This window comes from Urocampus carinirostris, chromosome 2 (assembly GCF_059441175.1).
Source record: "Urocampus carinirostris isolate Australia breed hairy pipefish chromosome 2, RoL_Ucar_1.0, whole genome shotgun sequence".
Classification (NCBI taxonomy): Eukaryota; Metazoa; Chordata; class Actinopteri; order Syngnathiformes; family Syngnathidae; genus Urocampus; species Urocampus carinirostris.
In genome coordinates, this window is record NC_142350.1 from 5,241,932 (window position 1) to 5,258,406 (window position 16,475).

The window sequence follows — 16,475 nt, forward strand, 5'->3', positions numbered from 1 at the left end:
GCACCCAATGTTTTTATTTTTTTATTATTAGTTCTATTTTTACTATTATACATATCTTCATTATATCTTGACCATTTTTGTTTGGCGGGCCAGATAAAGAAGCCTGACATGTGGCCCGCGGGCTGTGGATTGTCCACCCTCACTCAAGGTGCTCAGCAGCCTCAGAGCTCTGAACCTAAAATCACGCCTGGTGAAAAGTAATGCACAATAAAAGAATATAACATGCCAATGTGAAAGATATTGTGGAAAATGACAGTTGGCGCCAAGAATTTAGTACCAGCCACATATTTTTGCATGTAATCGTTCTTTTCAAATTAAAGGTAAGATCGGGCCTAAAAAATTAGCCTGACCCGACCTGAGTCGCGGGTATATTCTTCACGAAGGGAACAAAATACAAAAAAGAAAGCGAAGACCGACTGGCCTGACTAAATGATTGACATTTTAAGCCCAAACTCTGCCCCAATTTCAGGCCGGTTTCGGGTCTAAGATCTTACCTCTATTTCAAATACAATCAACTTGTATTTTATCATGGTACCCTTTTACTGCATCCGCCTTTTAATAGCGCACTGCGCTACCGGGGGCGCCACACATTTCGAAGACAATTGAATCATTTTACTTTTGCCTTATACTAGTGAAAATAGTTTTGTTTTTTATACCGTGCAAGACTGCATGTTGATAGTCGTGAGCTCCTGGCAGTGCTTCTGCAGGTGCTTCAAGGCGCCGTCGTCCAGCTTCGGCAAAAATGAAATATCTGTTGTTTTTTTGGAGTCGCCACGGTAATGGTGTCTTTTTGACGTACCTGCATGCAGCCTCTCAGGAACAGCGCCTGTAAGCCGGAGCAACCTCGGGAAAGGGCGTCCATGCCGTCCCGCGTGATCTGGTCGCACCAGGACAGGTTTAACGTCTCCAGCATACGGCAGCCGTCGCTGGGACCCAAAATATAGAAAAATACGTCAAATATGATCTCACATTTGAGGGATTTTTACTTTATATTGTGCTTTTTTTTTCATTGTGTTAGAAAGTTGCGTAGAAAATTGCTTTATTTTCCTACTGTAAACCGATGGTTCTGGAGACTGATAGCGCTAACTTTTTTTAAAACTGCATGCTATAATTAGAAAAAAGAAAAACACAATAACAACTATGAGTACCATAACATTGACACATGATTACACTGGACAACAATCTGTAACCTTTTGAATTTTGTGTAGATTTCTACACCTAATATGGGGTATTTTGCATTGCGGAATACGTAAAATAAGTAGTGTTGGAGAGTCAAGAGTTACACTTGATCGACCTATTAATACAAAATTTTTGTGTCAATGACAAGTACGAGCACCAAAATACTGACACATGATTACACTGGCCAACATTGTTTTATTTTTTAAATGTTGTATAGATTTTTACAACTGATTTTTTATTTTGCATTGCTGTATCAGGAAAAAAAAGTCGACTTCATCAATCGATGGAATAATAATGCAATTAATTTAGTTTATTTTTGCACTGCCAAATTAGGAAATAGCATTCCTTCCCTCTATCAGGTCAGGTTTGCGAGCTGAATTTATTTGGGAAAAAAATCAGACCGGGAGAAAAAATGTTTAACATTTTGGTGCATTATCAACTCATTTTTGTCAATACACTAAGTAAGAATCTAATATATATAAGATACAAATTGATTAACTGATGGAAAAGGTAAGTAAAAGTAAATTGCGCAAACTTCAGGGCTTCTAAGATGCTCTTAACACCCGTACACGTGTACAGAAGCGTAAAAAAAGCGACATGTGATCATATCTAGATAAACAAAGGATGCACAATAACCCATTTTCCTGCCATACCGAGAAAATCCTGCTCTCTGAAATCGATACCTGATAACCGTGATGTCATATTTCTGAGTAGATCTCATACCTGAGGACCTTGAGGGAATGGTTTGTGATGGACACGCAGGAGGTCAGGTCCAACTGTTTGAGTTTGGAGCAGAACTTGCTGAGGCTGAGGCAAGTGCTGTCCGTGATCTTGGTGCAGCCGTTTAGGTTCAACACTTCGATGTTGCGACAGTTTTGTGCAAAGGTCCTGCAGACGGACAGTATGTTACCGCGCTGCACCAACAGAGGGCGCTTGAAAGGTAAAAGAGGGACAGAGATGTGTGAGTAGTGGGGATCCTCACCTCATGGAGGCATCCCCCACGCTCAGGCATCCTCGCAGGCTGAGCTGCCTCAGGAAACCCCCACACCGCTTCGAGATGTTCTCCACCACACGCCCCTTCGAGAAAAAAAAAAAAGCGGATCAGTATCACTGTGGGAGCTCGCTGACCCGAGTCGGGATAAGCCACTTGTTTGTCAATGTTCCTCACCTCAATGTCCGTCTGGAAGTTGAAGAGGTCGATCTTCTGCCAGTTGCTGCCGTCCAGGGCCAGAACATTCCAGGCCTTGCGGGCAGATAAGCGGATTCTCGAGATTCTGGCCATTACAATTCGGAGCAAGGCTTACCTTCGAGACTTGGGCACAGCGGCAGAGGGTGACCACATCCAGATAGGAGAATATTCTGCACGGGAATAACACCAAACCCGAAATTTAGTTTTGAAAAAAAAAAAAAAAAATCATGGACTAGTTGGACAATTTAGTGCAAATAATTTAGGGGTATTATATAAACTGAACTCTTTGATTTGTTGAGGTTTATGGGGACCAGAACCAACCCAACCGTCCACCAACCCGCAACATGCAGACATTCATAAAGTAGACTCTACTATTTTTAACATCTACGTCGCAGGCCCTCGCTCACAGCAATAGTTGACCAGGGAATAATGGATCACAGCCAAATTAGTGAAACTTACTTTAGGCAAGCCAAGAGGGGGCCTGAATCGGAAAAAAAAGTGCTCTGCCAGGTCTTCCTTTACCAATAGTCAACCAGGTATGATGGATCACAGCCAAAACACTGTAGCTCATATTAACCACAATAGCATGCTGCAAAAGCCTGACCAAAAAAAACCCCCCGCTTTAGCAGTAGTCAATTGGAAATAATGGATCACAGCTACAACCGTGCATTTCATTTTAGGCGGGCCAGGACGACACGCCTCATGACTAAAATGCCCTCTACTGGTCCCTGCACTCAGCAATACTTGACTGGGGTGAATGGATTACGGCTGCACAAGTGCAATTGATTTTAGGCAGAAATACAGTAACGACAAAAAAGGGGTGGCAGGCCAGACAAAAGTGCGTTCGGCAAGTTCCGATAGCAATATGCAAACGGGGATAATGGTTTGTGGCCACACAAATGCATTTCATTTTCGGGTTAACAGAACGGCAAAAAGGAGTAGCCAGGCACAATTAAAGTGTGTTCTGCCGGTCTCCACTTTTGGGAATATCCGATCTGGGATAATTGATCCAACCAAAAAGTGCAGCTTCTATTAGGCCCCCCACACTCACGCCTCAGTGGCCTGAATGGAAGAAACATTTGATTATTTATATATAGAGGGGGGCAGCAAGGCGGAGCAGTGGTCTGAGGTCATGAGATCGAACCTCCTGTGTGGAGTTTGCATGTTCCCCCGTGCTTGCGTGGGTTTCCTACTGAGGATAAGCAGTGCAGATAAAGAATGCATGGATGGATATATAGAGGGTGATCCAAAATGTTTGACCCTGTTTCGTAGGTCAATAATTATACAATTTGCGTTGGAATGACCACAGATTTTTACAGCTTGTGTAGAAACGTTTTTCTGTGTAATGTTTGGCATTTTTATTTTTTCAGGTTAAGAAATTCCATTCACTCCAAAAGAAAATACATTTTGTGTGTTAGAGTATGCCTCTGAAGACAGCATGCATTTTTCACCAATTTTGCAAAGACGGCACAAACTACAAAACAATTAAAAACCAAAAAAGGGACTGCTCAAGTGAGTTTGGCAAGACTTCAAATACCGACTCGACCTGTGCAGTCAACTGCGGCTCTGATATTGAACATTTATGAAAATAGAATAAATATTTTTACTTTTCTTAGTAAATGTAACCAATAAATCTTACGACCTTCTACAATGAATGTATTCAGCTTCATTAACTCATTCAATGCCAGACGTTTCTCTCAAATAGGATAAGCAAGTGCAAGCCAATTTTTGCCATTTTGAGTCATAAACTTTTGTTCTGTAGCTATATGGGCATAGGACATACAGTATCAAAAGAAAGCTTCAACCATCATCTTTCATTAGTAAAAAGTATGCTTCGAGCTTTTACCGTTGTTAAGTAAACAACAGTTGAACATTGCTAATCCAGTAAAATTTGCCTAATATCCCAATTCAAGGCGTATCCAAATTAAATAGAATGCTGTTGTTTAACTGTTTGCAGAATCTGGGCAATTTTGTTTTATAGCACTCTGAAATTTTGTCCTTAACTGAAAAATTCACTGCAAGCACTACTAACATTGGTTAATCTTAGTTGGAACACACAACAACAAGACTTTTCATTCCCGCCTGAATTTTATTTTTGCAATCACATGCCTGCAGAGAGGTGTAGCATGGTGAAAATATCATGAAATATGTTCCCAGGTAAAATTGAACACAATCTGAATAATTAAACATTGTATTTTACAAGTTTTGAAGATTATGTCTAGGCGTATCCACAAGTGTATTTTTGGAGATGAGGAGTGCATAGCTCTAAACCTCTGCAACCGATTGAATCGTTTCTTGTACATGATTCAATTGTTTGTTTGTTTGTACATGATTCAAATTGAATCGTTTCTCCGGCGCCGTCACGAATGGCAGCCACTCCAGCAGCTCCCGTGTTATTTTTCGATTGTTCTCAGTTATTTTCGATTGTTCTCAGCTTAGGGATGCTGCTGGAAAAGTGAATTTCCCTTCGGGGATGAATAAAGTATCTATCTATCTATCTATCTATCTATGACTTTGGCCACTTTTTTAGACATTGTGAAAGAGATGTAAATGTTTGACTTCCCTTTCCAAGAGTCAATCACTGAATGTGCACACTTGCGCGTGATAATGGCTCGCGAGTGGCATTACGCACGCTTATTTTCAGCTGATTTGAATATACCCTGTACATATGCATATCTTTATTTTGGGTATTTATTGGCTAACCAATGTGTCAATCATTGTTTGAAATGACCACTACTGGCTGAAAATATATGGAGCCAAAATAATGCCCGTCTGTTTTTTCAATAAAGGTCCTCATAGGCTCTTGCAGGCTGTGGAGCATGAAAAGGAGCTTGCAATTTATCGAGAGTGGTGTAAATCAAGCAGTCAGAGGTCACGACCACGTTGATAAAAAATCTTACGAGTTTGTTTACTTTTAAAAGGGAATTTTGGGGCAAAACAGACTGATTACAACAAGGAACGCCAAACAATGCAGAAATGCTTTTAGGCGGATCTTTTTTATCTGTCAGCATTATTGTGTGTTTTGAGGTGATTATTGTACACCGTTGGATTCACTGGACTGTCGTGTATGTAACAAGACCATGTATGCAGAGAATCGTTTCATTAACTCACTATCAGAGCACATTATTGACGAGCTATACTGGCTTTATAGTTTACAGGTATCTTGTTTCAGACGGATCGTGATGAGTTCTGTGATGAGTTATTTTATTAACTTATATTCTGATTTACTTTTCTCTGTATTTTTACAACACTTTCTGTTCCCTTGTAAATTGTTAACTTTGTTTCATGATGAAGCAGTCAATCAATACAAAGTTGAAACGTTCAAATAATAATGTTCAATATTTATGATTTTAAAAATGTAACATAACTTAATGGACCAAAGCAGTACTACAAATCTCAGCGTCACAACGAAATGGTGTGCACTCTCATTTGGTTTGAGATAACTACTTGGTGGCTCATAAATCACTCGACACAAGGAATGGATGATCCGATTCCTTGCCAAAGCTTTTAATCAATGATTTTAATCAATGTTAGCGATTACTTGTTGCAGCCCTATTGTAACGCTTTTATGTTAGGGTTTTTTTCTACATATCACGTTGCCCCATTTTTCTGACTTTACTTGAGTCAACATTTCACCTCGCCTTAGTGTGCCAAAGCCCCGGTCCTCCCCTCGTCCCTCTCCTGTACAAACCCGCTGCGTGCTATAAATAGCTTAGCTAGCGGGGGAAGTCCGCAGTGCTGACGCCACCGACAACGGAGTGTAGTTTGCTAAGCTAGCATCGTTAGTCTGGCTTTATGCTAGGCTAATGTCGGTCACGAGAAGACGCCGAGAAGGCTCACAAGATGTAAAGTCGTCCTCAAATGACCTGGTCATCAATGCTTGGCAATTTCATTTAATTGATAGTCTGGTGGCCCGCCGGGCTCATAAAGCAAGGCCTCTCGACCCCTCCCTGTGCTGCCATTTTGCCACCGAGTCAGCCCCCAACCCAATTCAGTGGGGGCCCTGTCACCACGGCAACCGCCTCACAGCAATCAGCGTGGGCCAGATGTTGCGCAACTAGCGCCATGCTAACGCTCCATCAAGACATTATGAAAAATGAGGGGTGTGCTTAAAGCCCCAGTGTGTAGTATAGAGCGACCCCAAGTAATAAAAATACTTAATTAAAATACAACAGTAATGATTAAAATAATAACCTGAAACACATACTATTTTATAAATATGAATTGGGTTTAGAAAAGTGGCATACTATAATAAAATGTAAGGAATCTCACACGACCATCTTACAACTAGGGAAGGCCGGATGAGGATTTTGCCAGGCGTGCATGGAATGGTCACCTGTTCCATGATTCCACCATTTTCCACAAGATTTTCTGCTCGCCCTATTGTGAGCTGCTCCTGCTTGGTCAGTTAGTGTTACTCACCTTCAATACCTGATAAAGTGAACAAGCAGGAATCCAACATACTGCTGTTTCTCTTCTCTAGCCACTCATGACGCAGGGTAAGACTCGCCACTAGCCGCGATTGTAATTGTTAGCTGCTCCTGCATAGTCATTCAGTGCCACTCACCTTCCAAAGCCGTTCATGTGAGCACATTTTGCAGAGTTCCGTAAATCTTCCAGTTTTTCCCCCACTGTTTCCTTCTCTAGCCACTCATGTTGCCCATTTTGCTGCAGGCTATGGTTTGCCTTTAGCGGCTATTGTTATTATTATGAGCTACTGATTGGTCCTTCAGTGTGACTCACCCTTCACAGCTGCTTATGCAAGCAAATTTTGCAGAGTTCCATTATTCCACTGTTCCCTTCTTTAGCTACTCATAATAGCAACCTGGCTGCAAGCTATGGTTGGCCGCTAGCCGGTATTGTTATTGTTAGCTGCCCTTGCTAGGTAACTCACTGTCACTGGCCTTCCACAGCTCATTATGCAGCCTAATGTCCCAGAAACCCGCGATTCAGGCATCTTCCACTTTAACCACTGTTTCCTTCTCTAGCCACTCATGTTATCCACTTGGCTGCAGGCTATGGCTCGGCACCATTGCTATTGTTAGGTGTGTTAAAAAATCTAGCTCTTGCAATCTTGTATCGTCCTTTTCAGCAGCTTCTACCGGTGGCAGCGAAAGTTAGCTGCTTAAACGAGCTCTGACCAATCAAGCCATTCAAACAGATATAACCTTCAGGCTTCTAGAGTGTCTTCTTCCAATGGTTCAGATACTTCATAAGCTACAACATCCGCTAATGGTGAATATTTTCACACTGTTACTTTAAGACATGGTCATTACAAAAAAGGGGGGCTTGCTTAAACAGCAAGGTTATTGCTTTGAAATTGCTTTTGTAGCAAAAAAAAAAAAAAAGCTTTGCGATTTGTAACATGTCCTGACACGCCCTACTCAGATAGCCTTGGGGTTCAAAGGTTCGACTGTCTGCCATTTTTTTTGCATTCTAGTGCTGGTGTGTCCTTGTGTTGTTGTTGTTGTTGTGTGACAGTGTGTGTCGCCTCCCTGGGTGCTGCCAGATTACTCATTGGAAGATTAATGGATTGAGCTGACCCAGAGAGCCTCCAGCAATTGTGGCCTAGTGTGGGTGTTTATTTATCCGGTTTGGTCTAGTAATCTGAGATTATTTATCATATATATATATATATATATATATATATATATATATATATATATATATATATACATACATATATAAAGATGCAAGTTTCTGAGGATTTGCAGAATTGATTGTTTGTCCGTTAACGAGGAATTGGTCATTATAAGTATTTTGGGACTAATAATTAAAGGTCAATAAATGACAAATCAATAACTTAGAAAATAAAGAAAATAAATGACAAATGAGTAATTAAAATAAATTAGGTTAATTCATTGTAGTTCAATAAAAGATTAATTAATTTGGGATTCATTAATTTCAGGTCAATAAATGACTTATTCATAACATTAAGAAACGGTTCAAAGGGACAGTGAGTAATATTTAGTGCTTCCAAGCGTTTCAAAAATCCTTCAGTAAAAAAACAAAAAAAAACATTGTTTGTATATGAAAAAACATGAGCTATCATACCATTTTTCATTTTCATAAAAAAATCATAGGTCGATAATTTTTTGACTTCCGGTGGCGCAATGAGGTAGACGGCAGCAAGGAAAGTAGCTCTGACAAAAATCACTAAAGAGTAATGTAATACTTACTTGGAGAAAGACAGAAAGGGTACAAATTGTGACTCATATTAAAGAGAAATTCTTCAACAAAACATGGTCAAGAAGGGGAAACTTGTTGAGGAAACGGGCGCTAAGGAGAAAAAGATCGAGGGAGCAGAAGGAATGTCATCGGTCGACGAGGGACGTGACTCGGCCATCCTCCATGAAATCCGTAAGTTACGGCAAGAACACACTGAAGCAGCCAGTGAGAACAAGATTGCTATGGCAAGACTGGAAAAAAGCATCGAAGAGCTTCTGGAGCGCACTGTGTTGCTGGAGCGGAGGGTGGAAAGCATGGAGGAACTACATGCTAACACGGAAGAGCGCACGTCAAGACTAGAACAATTAACAGTCTCCTTGCTCCAACAAACCGCCAAACTAGCAACAAAGTGTGAGGACTTGGAGTCGAGATCACGACGGAACAACATTAGAATACATGGCATTCCGGAGGGTGCCGAGAGGAACGACACAATCGGCTTCATAACAAACTTTATTAAATCGAACATTCCGACAACAGGACATATGGATTTGTGCATTGAGAGGGCACACCGCTCACTGGTGAACAAGTCTCAAGGTAAAGCACTGCCACGGGCAATTATCGTACGTTTCACCGACTACATAGTGAAAGAATCCGTAATGAAAGAAGCATGGAAGCGGAAGACAACGTACGAAGGCAAGACCGTTTACTTCAACCAAGATTACACCACAGAAATCCAAAAAAAGAGGAAACAAGTAAGGGACGTTATCAAAAAGTTAAAGGAAAAGAATGTAAAGGCACAATCCCCATATCCCGCCCAGCTGAAGATGTTTTTGGACTCAGGAATAAGGACATTCTCTACACTGATGGAGGCAGCAACATTGCTAAAAGAAATGGGGATCGAAGTGGAAGAGGACAACACGGAGACACTGCAAAAGATGTTGTCAAAGAACATTTGGACCACAGTGACCGGAATTGAGAGGAAGACAAAGGAACACCCCCATCATAGAAGGTGACTTACAAGCTCTCATGGAGCAAAACGAAGCCAAATTCGGATTTGGGGTGAAAGAGTAAGGACCATATCTGCCCTTTCTATTAAAAATTCAATAAGTTAGAAGTAAGTAAAATACCAAGTAAAATTGTTATCTTTAAATTAAAACAATATATATATATATATATATATATATATATATTGGCATAGAGCTACGCTAAAATATTTAGTTAGTTATAACTATGGCCGACGGTACAAAAGTTGTTCACGCACTGGGTGCATATTTCCAGGAGGGTAGCCACAACTCTCCGATTGGACTCTTGGAAGACATGGGTTTTTGTTTTTTGGGTGTGTTTTTTTTTCTTTTTGGTGGGGAATTATGTGTGCTTGTCAATATGTTTGTTAGTTATTTGTTTTGTTTTGTCAATGGAGGTGTTAGTAATTAATGTAGTGTTTTTGTATGCTTCAAAAATCAGTGAGACTCAATACAAATCATGAGCAATCTAAATATTGTTTCATATAATGTACATGGGCTAAACCACCCCATCAAGAGAAGAAGATATTGAATCAACTCAAGACATTGCAGAGCTCAATAGCCTTATTACAAGAGACACATTTGACAGAGATTGAACATAAGAAGCTAAAAAGAAAATGGGTGAACCAGGTGTTCTACGCATCCTATGGTAAAAGGAGGGGAGTAGCAATTTTACTTGGAAAATGGGTGGCATTTAAAGTCGAAAAAGAAGTGAAGGACAATCTGGGGCGATATATATAATGATTATAGGGTCAATAATGAATGTTTATGCACCAATTGAGGAAAAGGGGACATTTTTTCAAGTATTAGCTAAAGTAATAACCAACTGTGCGAAGGGAATGTTACTTATAGGAGGTGACTTTAACAGTGTACAGAATTGCAAAGTGGACAAGTATCCTTCAGTACATGGAACAAATACAAAGAGGTCGAGGATGTTGAATAACATAACTAAAGAATTGGGATTGATAGATCCATGGAGAGAGAAGAATCCCCAAACTAAAGACTATACTTTCTATTCAAACCCGCATGGCAGCTATTCGAGAATTGATTACTTTTACATTTCAAGACAACATATGCATACAGTAGTAGAGTGTGGTATAGAGAATATTACTATAAGTGACCATTCTCCAATTACTTTGAAACTAAGTTTAGACAATGAACCCCATTTTAGGTATTGGAGGATGAATGTATCTCTCCTCTCAGATAAAAACGTAGTACAGGAAATAAAACGGTGTATAAAAGAATATTTCCAAATCAATGACAACAATGAGGTTTCTCCATCAATATTATGGGAAGGAGGGAAAGCTGTAATAAGGGGGAAATTAATTGAAATATCGTCCCGACTGAAACGAACACGCTTAAAGAATCAGAAGGAATTGGAGGATAAGATTAAGGAACTAGAAGAAGAACATAAAAAAACACCAAATGAATCCAGATTACAGGTATTAAAAACAACCAGAAGCAAATTAGATGAACTTTTGACAAATAAAGCAGAAGGGGCTCTGCGCTTTGTGAACCAGAGATACTATGAAATGGGCAATAGAGCCAGTCGACTGCTAGCCTTCCAACTTAAAAAGGCCCAAACAGATAGAATTATATCACAAATAAAACATCCTATCTCTAAACAATGGTTAGTAAAACCCAAAGGTATAGCAGAAGCATTTGCAGATTTTATAAAGAATTATACAAGGACTCAACTCAATGACTTAGATAACTACACGGCACAAAACTTTTTAGGAAAACTACATTTACCAACACTAACAGGGGGGGGATACATTAGAAATTATTCGCCCCATTACAAAACAGGAAATACAAGATACAATAAATAACTTAAAAATAAATAAATCACCAAGAACGGATGGATTCCCGGGGGTGTTCTACAAAAGCTTTAAGGAAGAATTAACACCAGTACTGCATAAAGTATTTAACTATGCTCTAACAAAAGGAGATTCCCCCAAATCATGGTCGGAAGCCATCGTAACAGTCTTGCACAAAGAAGGAAAAGACCCAATATTGTGTGGAAGCTATAGACCAGTTAGTTTACTTTGTAATGATATAAAAATTCTTACAAGCATACTGGCAAAAAGAATGCAGAAATTTATAGCGAAATTAATTAGAAATGATCAAACAGGGTTTTTTCCGGGAAGGCAGGGTGCAAACAATATTAGGAGGATACTAAACATAATTACGAGCACAAAATCTAAGACCCAACCCTCGATGTTACTGAGCTTGGATGCACAAAAAGCTTTCGATGGGGTGAAATGGAGCTTCTTACATCAATCACTTATAGCTTTTGGCTTCCCTCAAATATTTGTTGAATGGGTGAAAATAATCTATAAAAATCCTAAATCTCGTTTTAGAGTAAATGGTCACTGTTCAGATTTCTTTGATATCAAAAGAGGAGTCCGGCAAGGGGATTGTTTAAGCCCACTCTTGTTTGCAATAAGCATAGAACCACTCGCAGGATCAATTATTTCTGTTTCAATCCCTTCCAATTCTGATCCCGGCATCCACATTTAAAATGTTAAATAAATTGATAACAAAATTCCTTTGGCAAAACAAGAAACCTAGAATAAAATACAAAACCCTGTTAGCTCCTAAAGAAAAAGGGGGCCTAGACCTACCCAATATTAAATATTACTATTGGGCAGCTCAAATTAAAGCACTCATCTTGTGGATTACTACAGACAAAGATACGATATGGGTGGACATGGAGCAGCGATCTTGTCCAAATATGCCTGTGGAATCGTTACCATACATATCAGTCAAGAGGTGGAATAAATTAAAAATCCAGAATGAATGGATTAAGGGAATTATTAAAACTTGGTCAACAACACAAAAAAAATTAAAAATATCAAGATCTATGAATAGGGCTACCAAAATAGCGAAAAACCCAGACTTTAAACCTGGGGTTATGGAGGTAGGGTTTCAAAAATGGGCCCAAAAAGGACTGATGTTGATTACCCAAGTATTGGAAGCACAGGCAATGAAATCATTCGAACAACTCCAACAAGAATTTGACCTACCCAGAAATGATTTTTACAAATATTTGCAACTAAGGCATTACCTCCAGAAACACGAGGAATGGGGGAAAATATGTAAGGAGCCAACTAAGGTAGAGGAATTATTAATATCATATACAAAAGGACAATCAATAAAGGGGGTTATATCAAAACTATATAAAGCCCTGAGAATGGATCTCAGTAACGAGGACATGGCAGTTAAGGAAAAATGGGAACAAGAAACTAATGTAGCGATAAAAGACGACGAATGGGAAAAAACATTGAAAGAGGGACACAAAATAACCAACAGCCCGACTTGGAGGGAGTTTGAATGGAAAGTAAAAATGCGATTCTTCTATACACCCTCTATCACTTCAAAATATAAAAATACCTCAAATCTATGTTGGCGTAACTGTGGGGGGGTCGGAGACTTTACGCATATTTTCTGGAATTGCCCTGTAATATTAAATTTTTGGAGAAGTATCCAGAGAGAAATAAAATTAATTACTGGCTGGGAGTTGCGGTTGGACCCAAAGGCTTACGTAATAGGAATTTTACCAGAAGAATTACTATCTCGTCAACAGAAATATATACTAAGGGTAATGCTTCTGGTAGCAAAGAAAATGATCACAGTGTCCTGGCTGAAACCACAACCTCCTGACATAAAACAATGGAGAGACAAATTAAAGCAAATGTACATTATGGAAAAAATCACTGCAAGACTTCAACTCAAACTTGACCAATTCGAGAAAAGATGGAAGCCTATCACACAAATTTTACTTGATGTCTAAACATCTCCCCCTATTTATTATGGGTTTTTTTTTTTTTGGGGTGTATATTTTTATTTATTTATTTTTTATTTATATATATATATATATATATATATATATATATATATATATATATATATATATATATTTCTTTTTGTATGAATGTATTGTATGAACATTTATTCTTCTATTAATAGTATTTTTTCTTCTTTGTTGTTCCTTCTGTTATTTATGAGTGTGTCAAGTGTATATATTTTGTGTTGATGTAAGATGGTGGAATCAAACCTCTGTCAAAATTGGTGTGAGAAATAAAAAGTTAAAAAAAAAAAAAAAAAAAAAAAAAAAAATCATAGGTCAAAGAAATTGGTATTTATTTGACATAATAGAATCTCAATTTAAAAGTCTCTGCCATGTTTGTTTTCCACCTTGCCGCAACACTGTACTCCTGGTACGGCTTTTTGCGATAGAAGTAAGTGCCATTGAGTGGTCAAATATTAGAAACTCGGTCCTAAATCATTTGTCCAAGTCCATTAAGGACGAATCCGTCATCAACAATAATTAATTAATGCTAGGTCTAAAAATGTCGAGTGAGAAATTAAAAAAAAAAAACTGCTGATGACGAGTGGGTGATCAAAAATAAATTTATAGATAATTAGTTTGTTGAAAAATTTGTCATTTAAAAAGAAATAATAATAGGTTAATAAATAACAAATAAGTAATTTAAAAAATCATCTATTAATTGTAGGTCCATAATTAATGATTGTTAGTCAAGAAGGAAGAGGATTTATTCCTCATTTGGAGATCAATGAACGACAAATCAGTAATCAAAACTAATTTGTGATTAACTAATTACGTATTTTATTAAAATAAGAAATAACTCAACCGAAGAAAAATGACACCTTGACGTCAATAGCCATCGTTGGCACTGAAAAAAAAAACTGAATTTAGTTTAATTTTTCTCATCGGAAAATACTTTCAGATATATAACATAATTGAATATTTTATTTGAAACAAAATGACCAGCTGATATTTCTTGCAATTTTAAGATGAATTTCGTAAGAATCTGAAGAAATTGATTTTACTTACCTAAGCAGAAGCTCTTTGGGGAGCTTTTTATTAATGGGGGCTTCGTCATTGTTGGAGAACACCTACAAACACAAACAAGACACACGTTAGCATAGTCCTTCTTTCCCGGAGTACGAACATCAATGCCTAATGTCTTATACCACAGGTGTCAAACAGGCGGCCCGCGGGCCAGATCAGGCCCGCTAAGGGATTGAATCCGGCCCGCGAGACAGCACTCAAAGAAGCACAAGAGAAAAATGAGTTGCAGGTTGAAATATGTAAACTACATGTTGCCAAAGCCAGGTGCCTCGAACAAAGACACTGTACTTGTATTTCTTTTCTCTCTCTCTCTCTCTCTCTCTCTCTTTCTCTCTCTCTCCCACCTCTTTTCTCCTTCTCTCTGTCTGTTTAACTTTCTGTGTCTCTCTTTTTCTCTTCCTTTGTTGCTCTGTCTCTTTCTCTCTCTGTATCTTTTTAACTTAGTTTGCTCTAACTTCCTTTTTTCCTTTTCTCTTTTATCTTTCTCTCTTCCTACCCTTCGCACTTTTTCTCTTCTTCTGTCTTTCTATTTCTGTTTGGATTTCTTTCTTCCGCTCTCTTTCTTTCCCCCTCTCTCATGACTTCTCTTTTTTATCTCTTTTGTCTCTCTTTGTCCCACCCTCCCTCCTTTTCCCTCCCTCTTTCTCTTATTTCTGTATCTCTTTTTCATTCTCTTTAATCTACTAGTCCGGCCCCCGACAGAATGTTTGTTCTATCGTGTGGCCCCAGAGTTAAAATGAGTTTGACACCCCTGTCTTATATGAACGAAAAAAAGAATTCTCCAAAACTCGTCATTAAATCTTCCCTAAATGGTAACTTAACGTGACAGTGTGTAATACACCCAACTGCAAGTCACTGTAACCTTAAATGAAGCTGCGGCGTGTGCAACAAAAAAATAACAGTGAGCCGGATACACCTGGAGTGGCTGAAAGAAGCCATAAGGTGAAGTTGGTCAGAGCTGGCCTAAGCAGCTAGCTGTAGAAGCTACTAGCTGTGGAAGGCGAGTGACACCGAAGGACAAAGCGGAAGATGCTTGCAATAGCAATAGAAGCTCACTGAACCCTGCAGCCGAGTGGCTAACAACAGTGGCTAGAGAAAGAAAGAGTGATAAAAAGAAACCGCCAGGTGCCTGATTTACAGGTGACCATCATATTCTGGGCATTTTTGTATCCTTGTGGTAATAATAGCAGTTAGCCATTACCCACAGCCCAGTGTCTAACATGAGAGGCTACAGAAGGAAACAGTGGAGAAAAAAACGTCAAGTTCCCATTTACAGACAACCATGACTTTCCTGGCAACTTGTTTTTTCTATAGTTTTGGTAACAAAAGCGGCTAGCCAAAGCCTGCAGTCAAGTAAATAACATGAGTTTTTAGCAAAGGAAACAGTAGAATAAATAAAACACCAGATATATGATTCACAGGGGACAATCACCTTCCGGGAATTTATTTGAATCCTTATTGTTGTGGTAACACTAACGGCTAGTCGTTGCCGGAAGATAAGTCAAGTCATGTTTATTTGTATAGCCCTTAGGTAACATGGCGGCGCATGGATGCATGCATGCGGCCAGTTGCTCTCCAGCTAATCTTCTATTTATTGCCGTTCTCTTGTCTTTTTGCTTTCACTTTTGGACACATGTGTGGCCAAAAATACTTACAGTAGGGATGAACTTATTCGGTTGGGTGGGCGTCTAAATTTTGACTTTTCGGGAGCTTTTTATACCGCCTATGATATACCGAGCGAACTTCAAAGAGATCCGGCATCCTTGTGGACAGCTATTCCTCCTAATAAACGACGACAACGGCGCCGTAAGGACAGAAAACAGAAGCGTGGTTGCCGTGCAGGTAGATGTGTCAAGCGTGAGAAGTCTAAGGAGCAAGAAGGACGCGAGGATGTAACTAATTCCACCGTTCATTCCTGGCCGGACAACCGAAGCTTTACACTCAGCGCACACGAACAGCCACAACGGCGGCATCTTTTGAAGATCTCTACAAAGACTACAAAGACTTCAGCTAAGTCAAATGATTCCGCAAAGCTAAAATT

The 16,475-nt window shown here is 39.2% G+C and overlaps 1 protein-coding gene across 1 annotated transcript in view; it reads right to left on the reverse strand.

The window, feature by feature from the left end:
* fbxl2 (F-box and leucine-rich repeat protein 2) overlaps positions 1-16,475 on the reverse strand; it is a 28,531-nt gene that overhangs the window by 6,890 nt on the left and 5,166 nt on the right. Inside the window, exons 2-8 of the mRNA XM_088328512.1 lie at positions 14,417-14,478; positions 2,484-2,538; positions 2,348-2,422; positions 2,162-2,256; positions 1,903-2,067; positions 800-926; positions 657-731 (exon numbers count right to left, since the gene is read on the reverse strand). Coding sequence (XP_088184638.1) covers positions 657-731; positions 800-926; positions 1,903-2,067; positions 2,162-2,256; positions 2,348-2,422; positions 2,484-2,538; positions 14,417-14,478 — 654 coding nt within the window. The remainder of the gene's footprint in view (positions 1-656; positions 732-799; positions 927-1,902; positions 2,068-2,161; positions 2,257-2,347; positions 2,423-2,483; positions 2,539-14,416; positions 14,479-16,475) is intronic.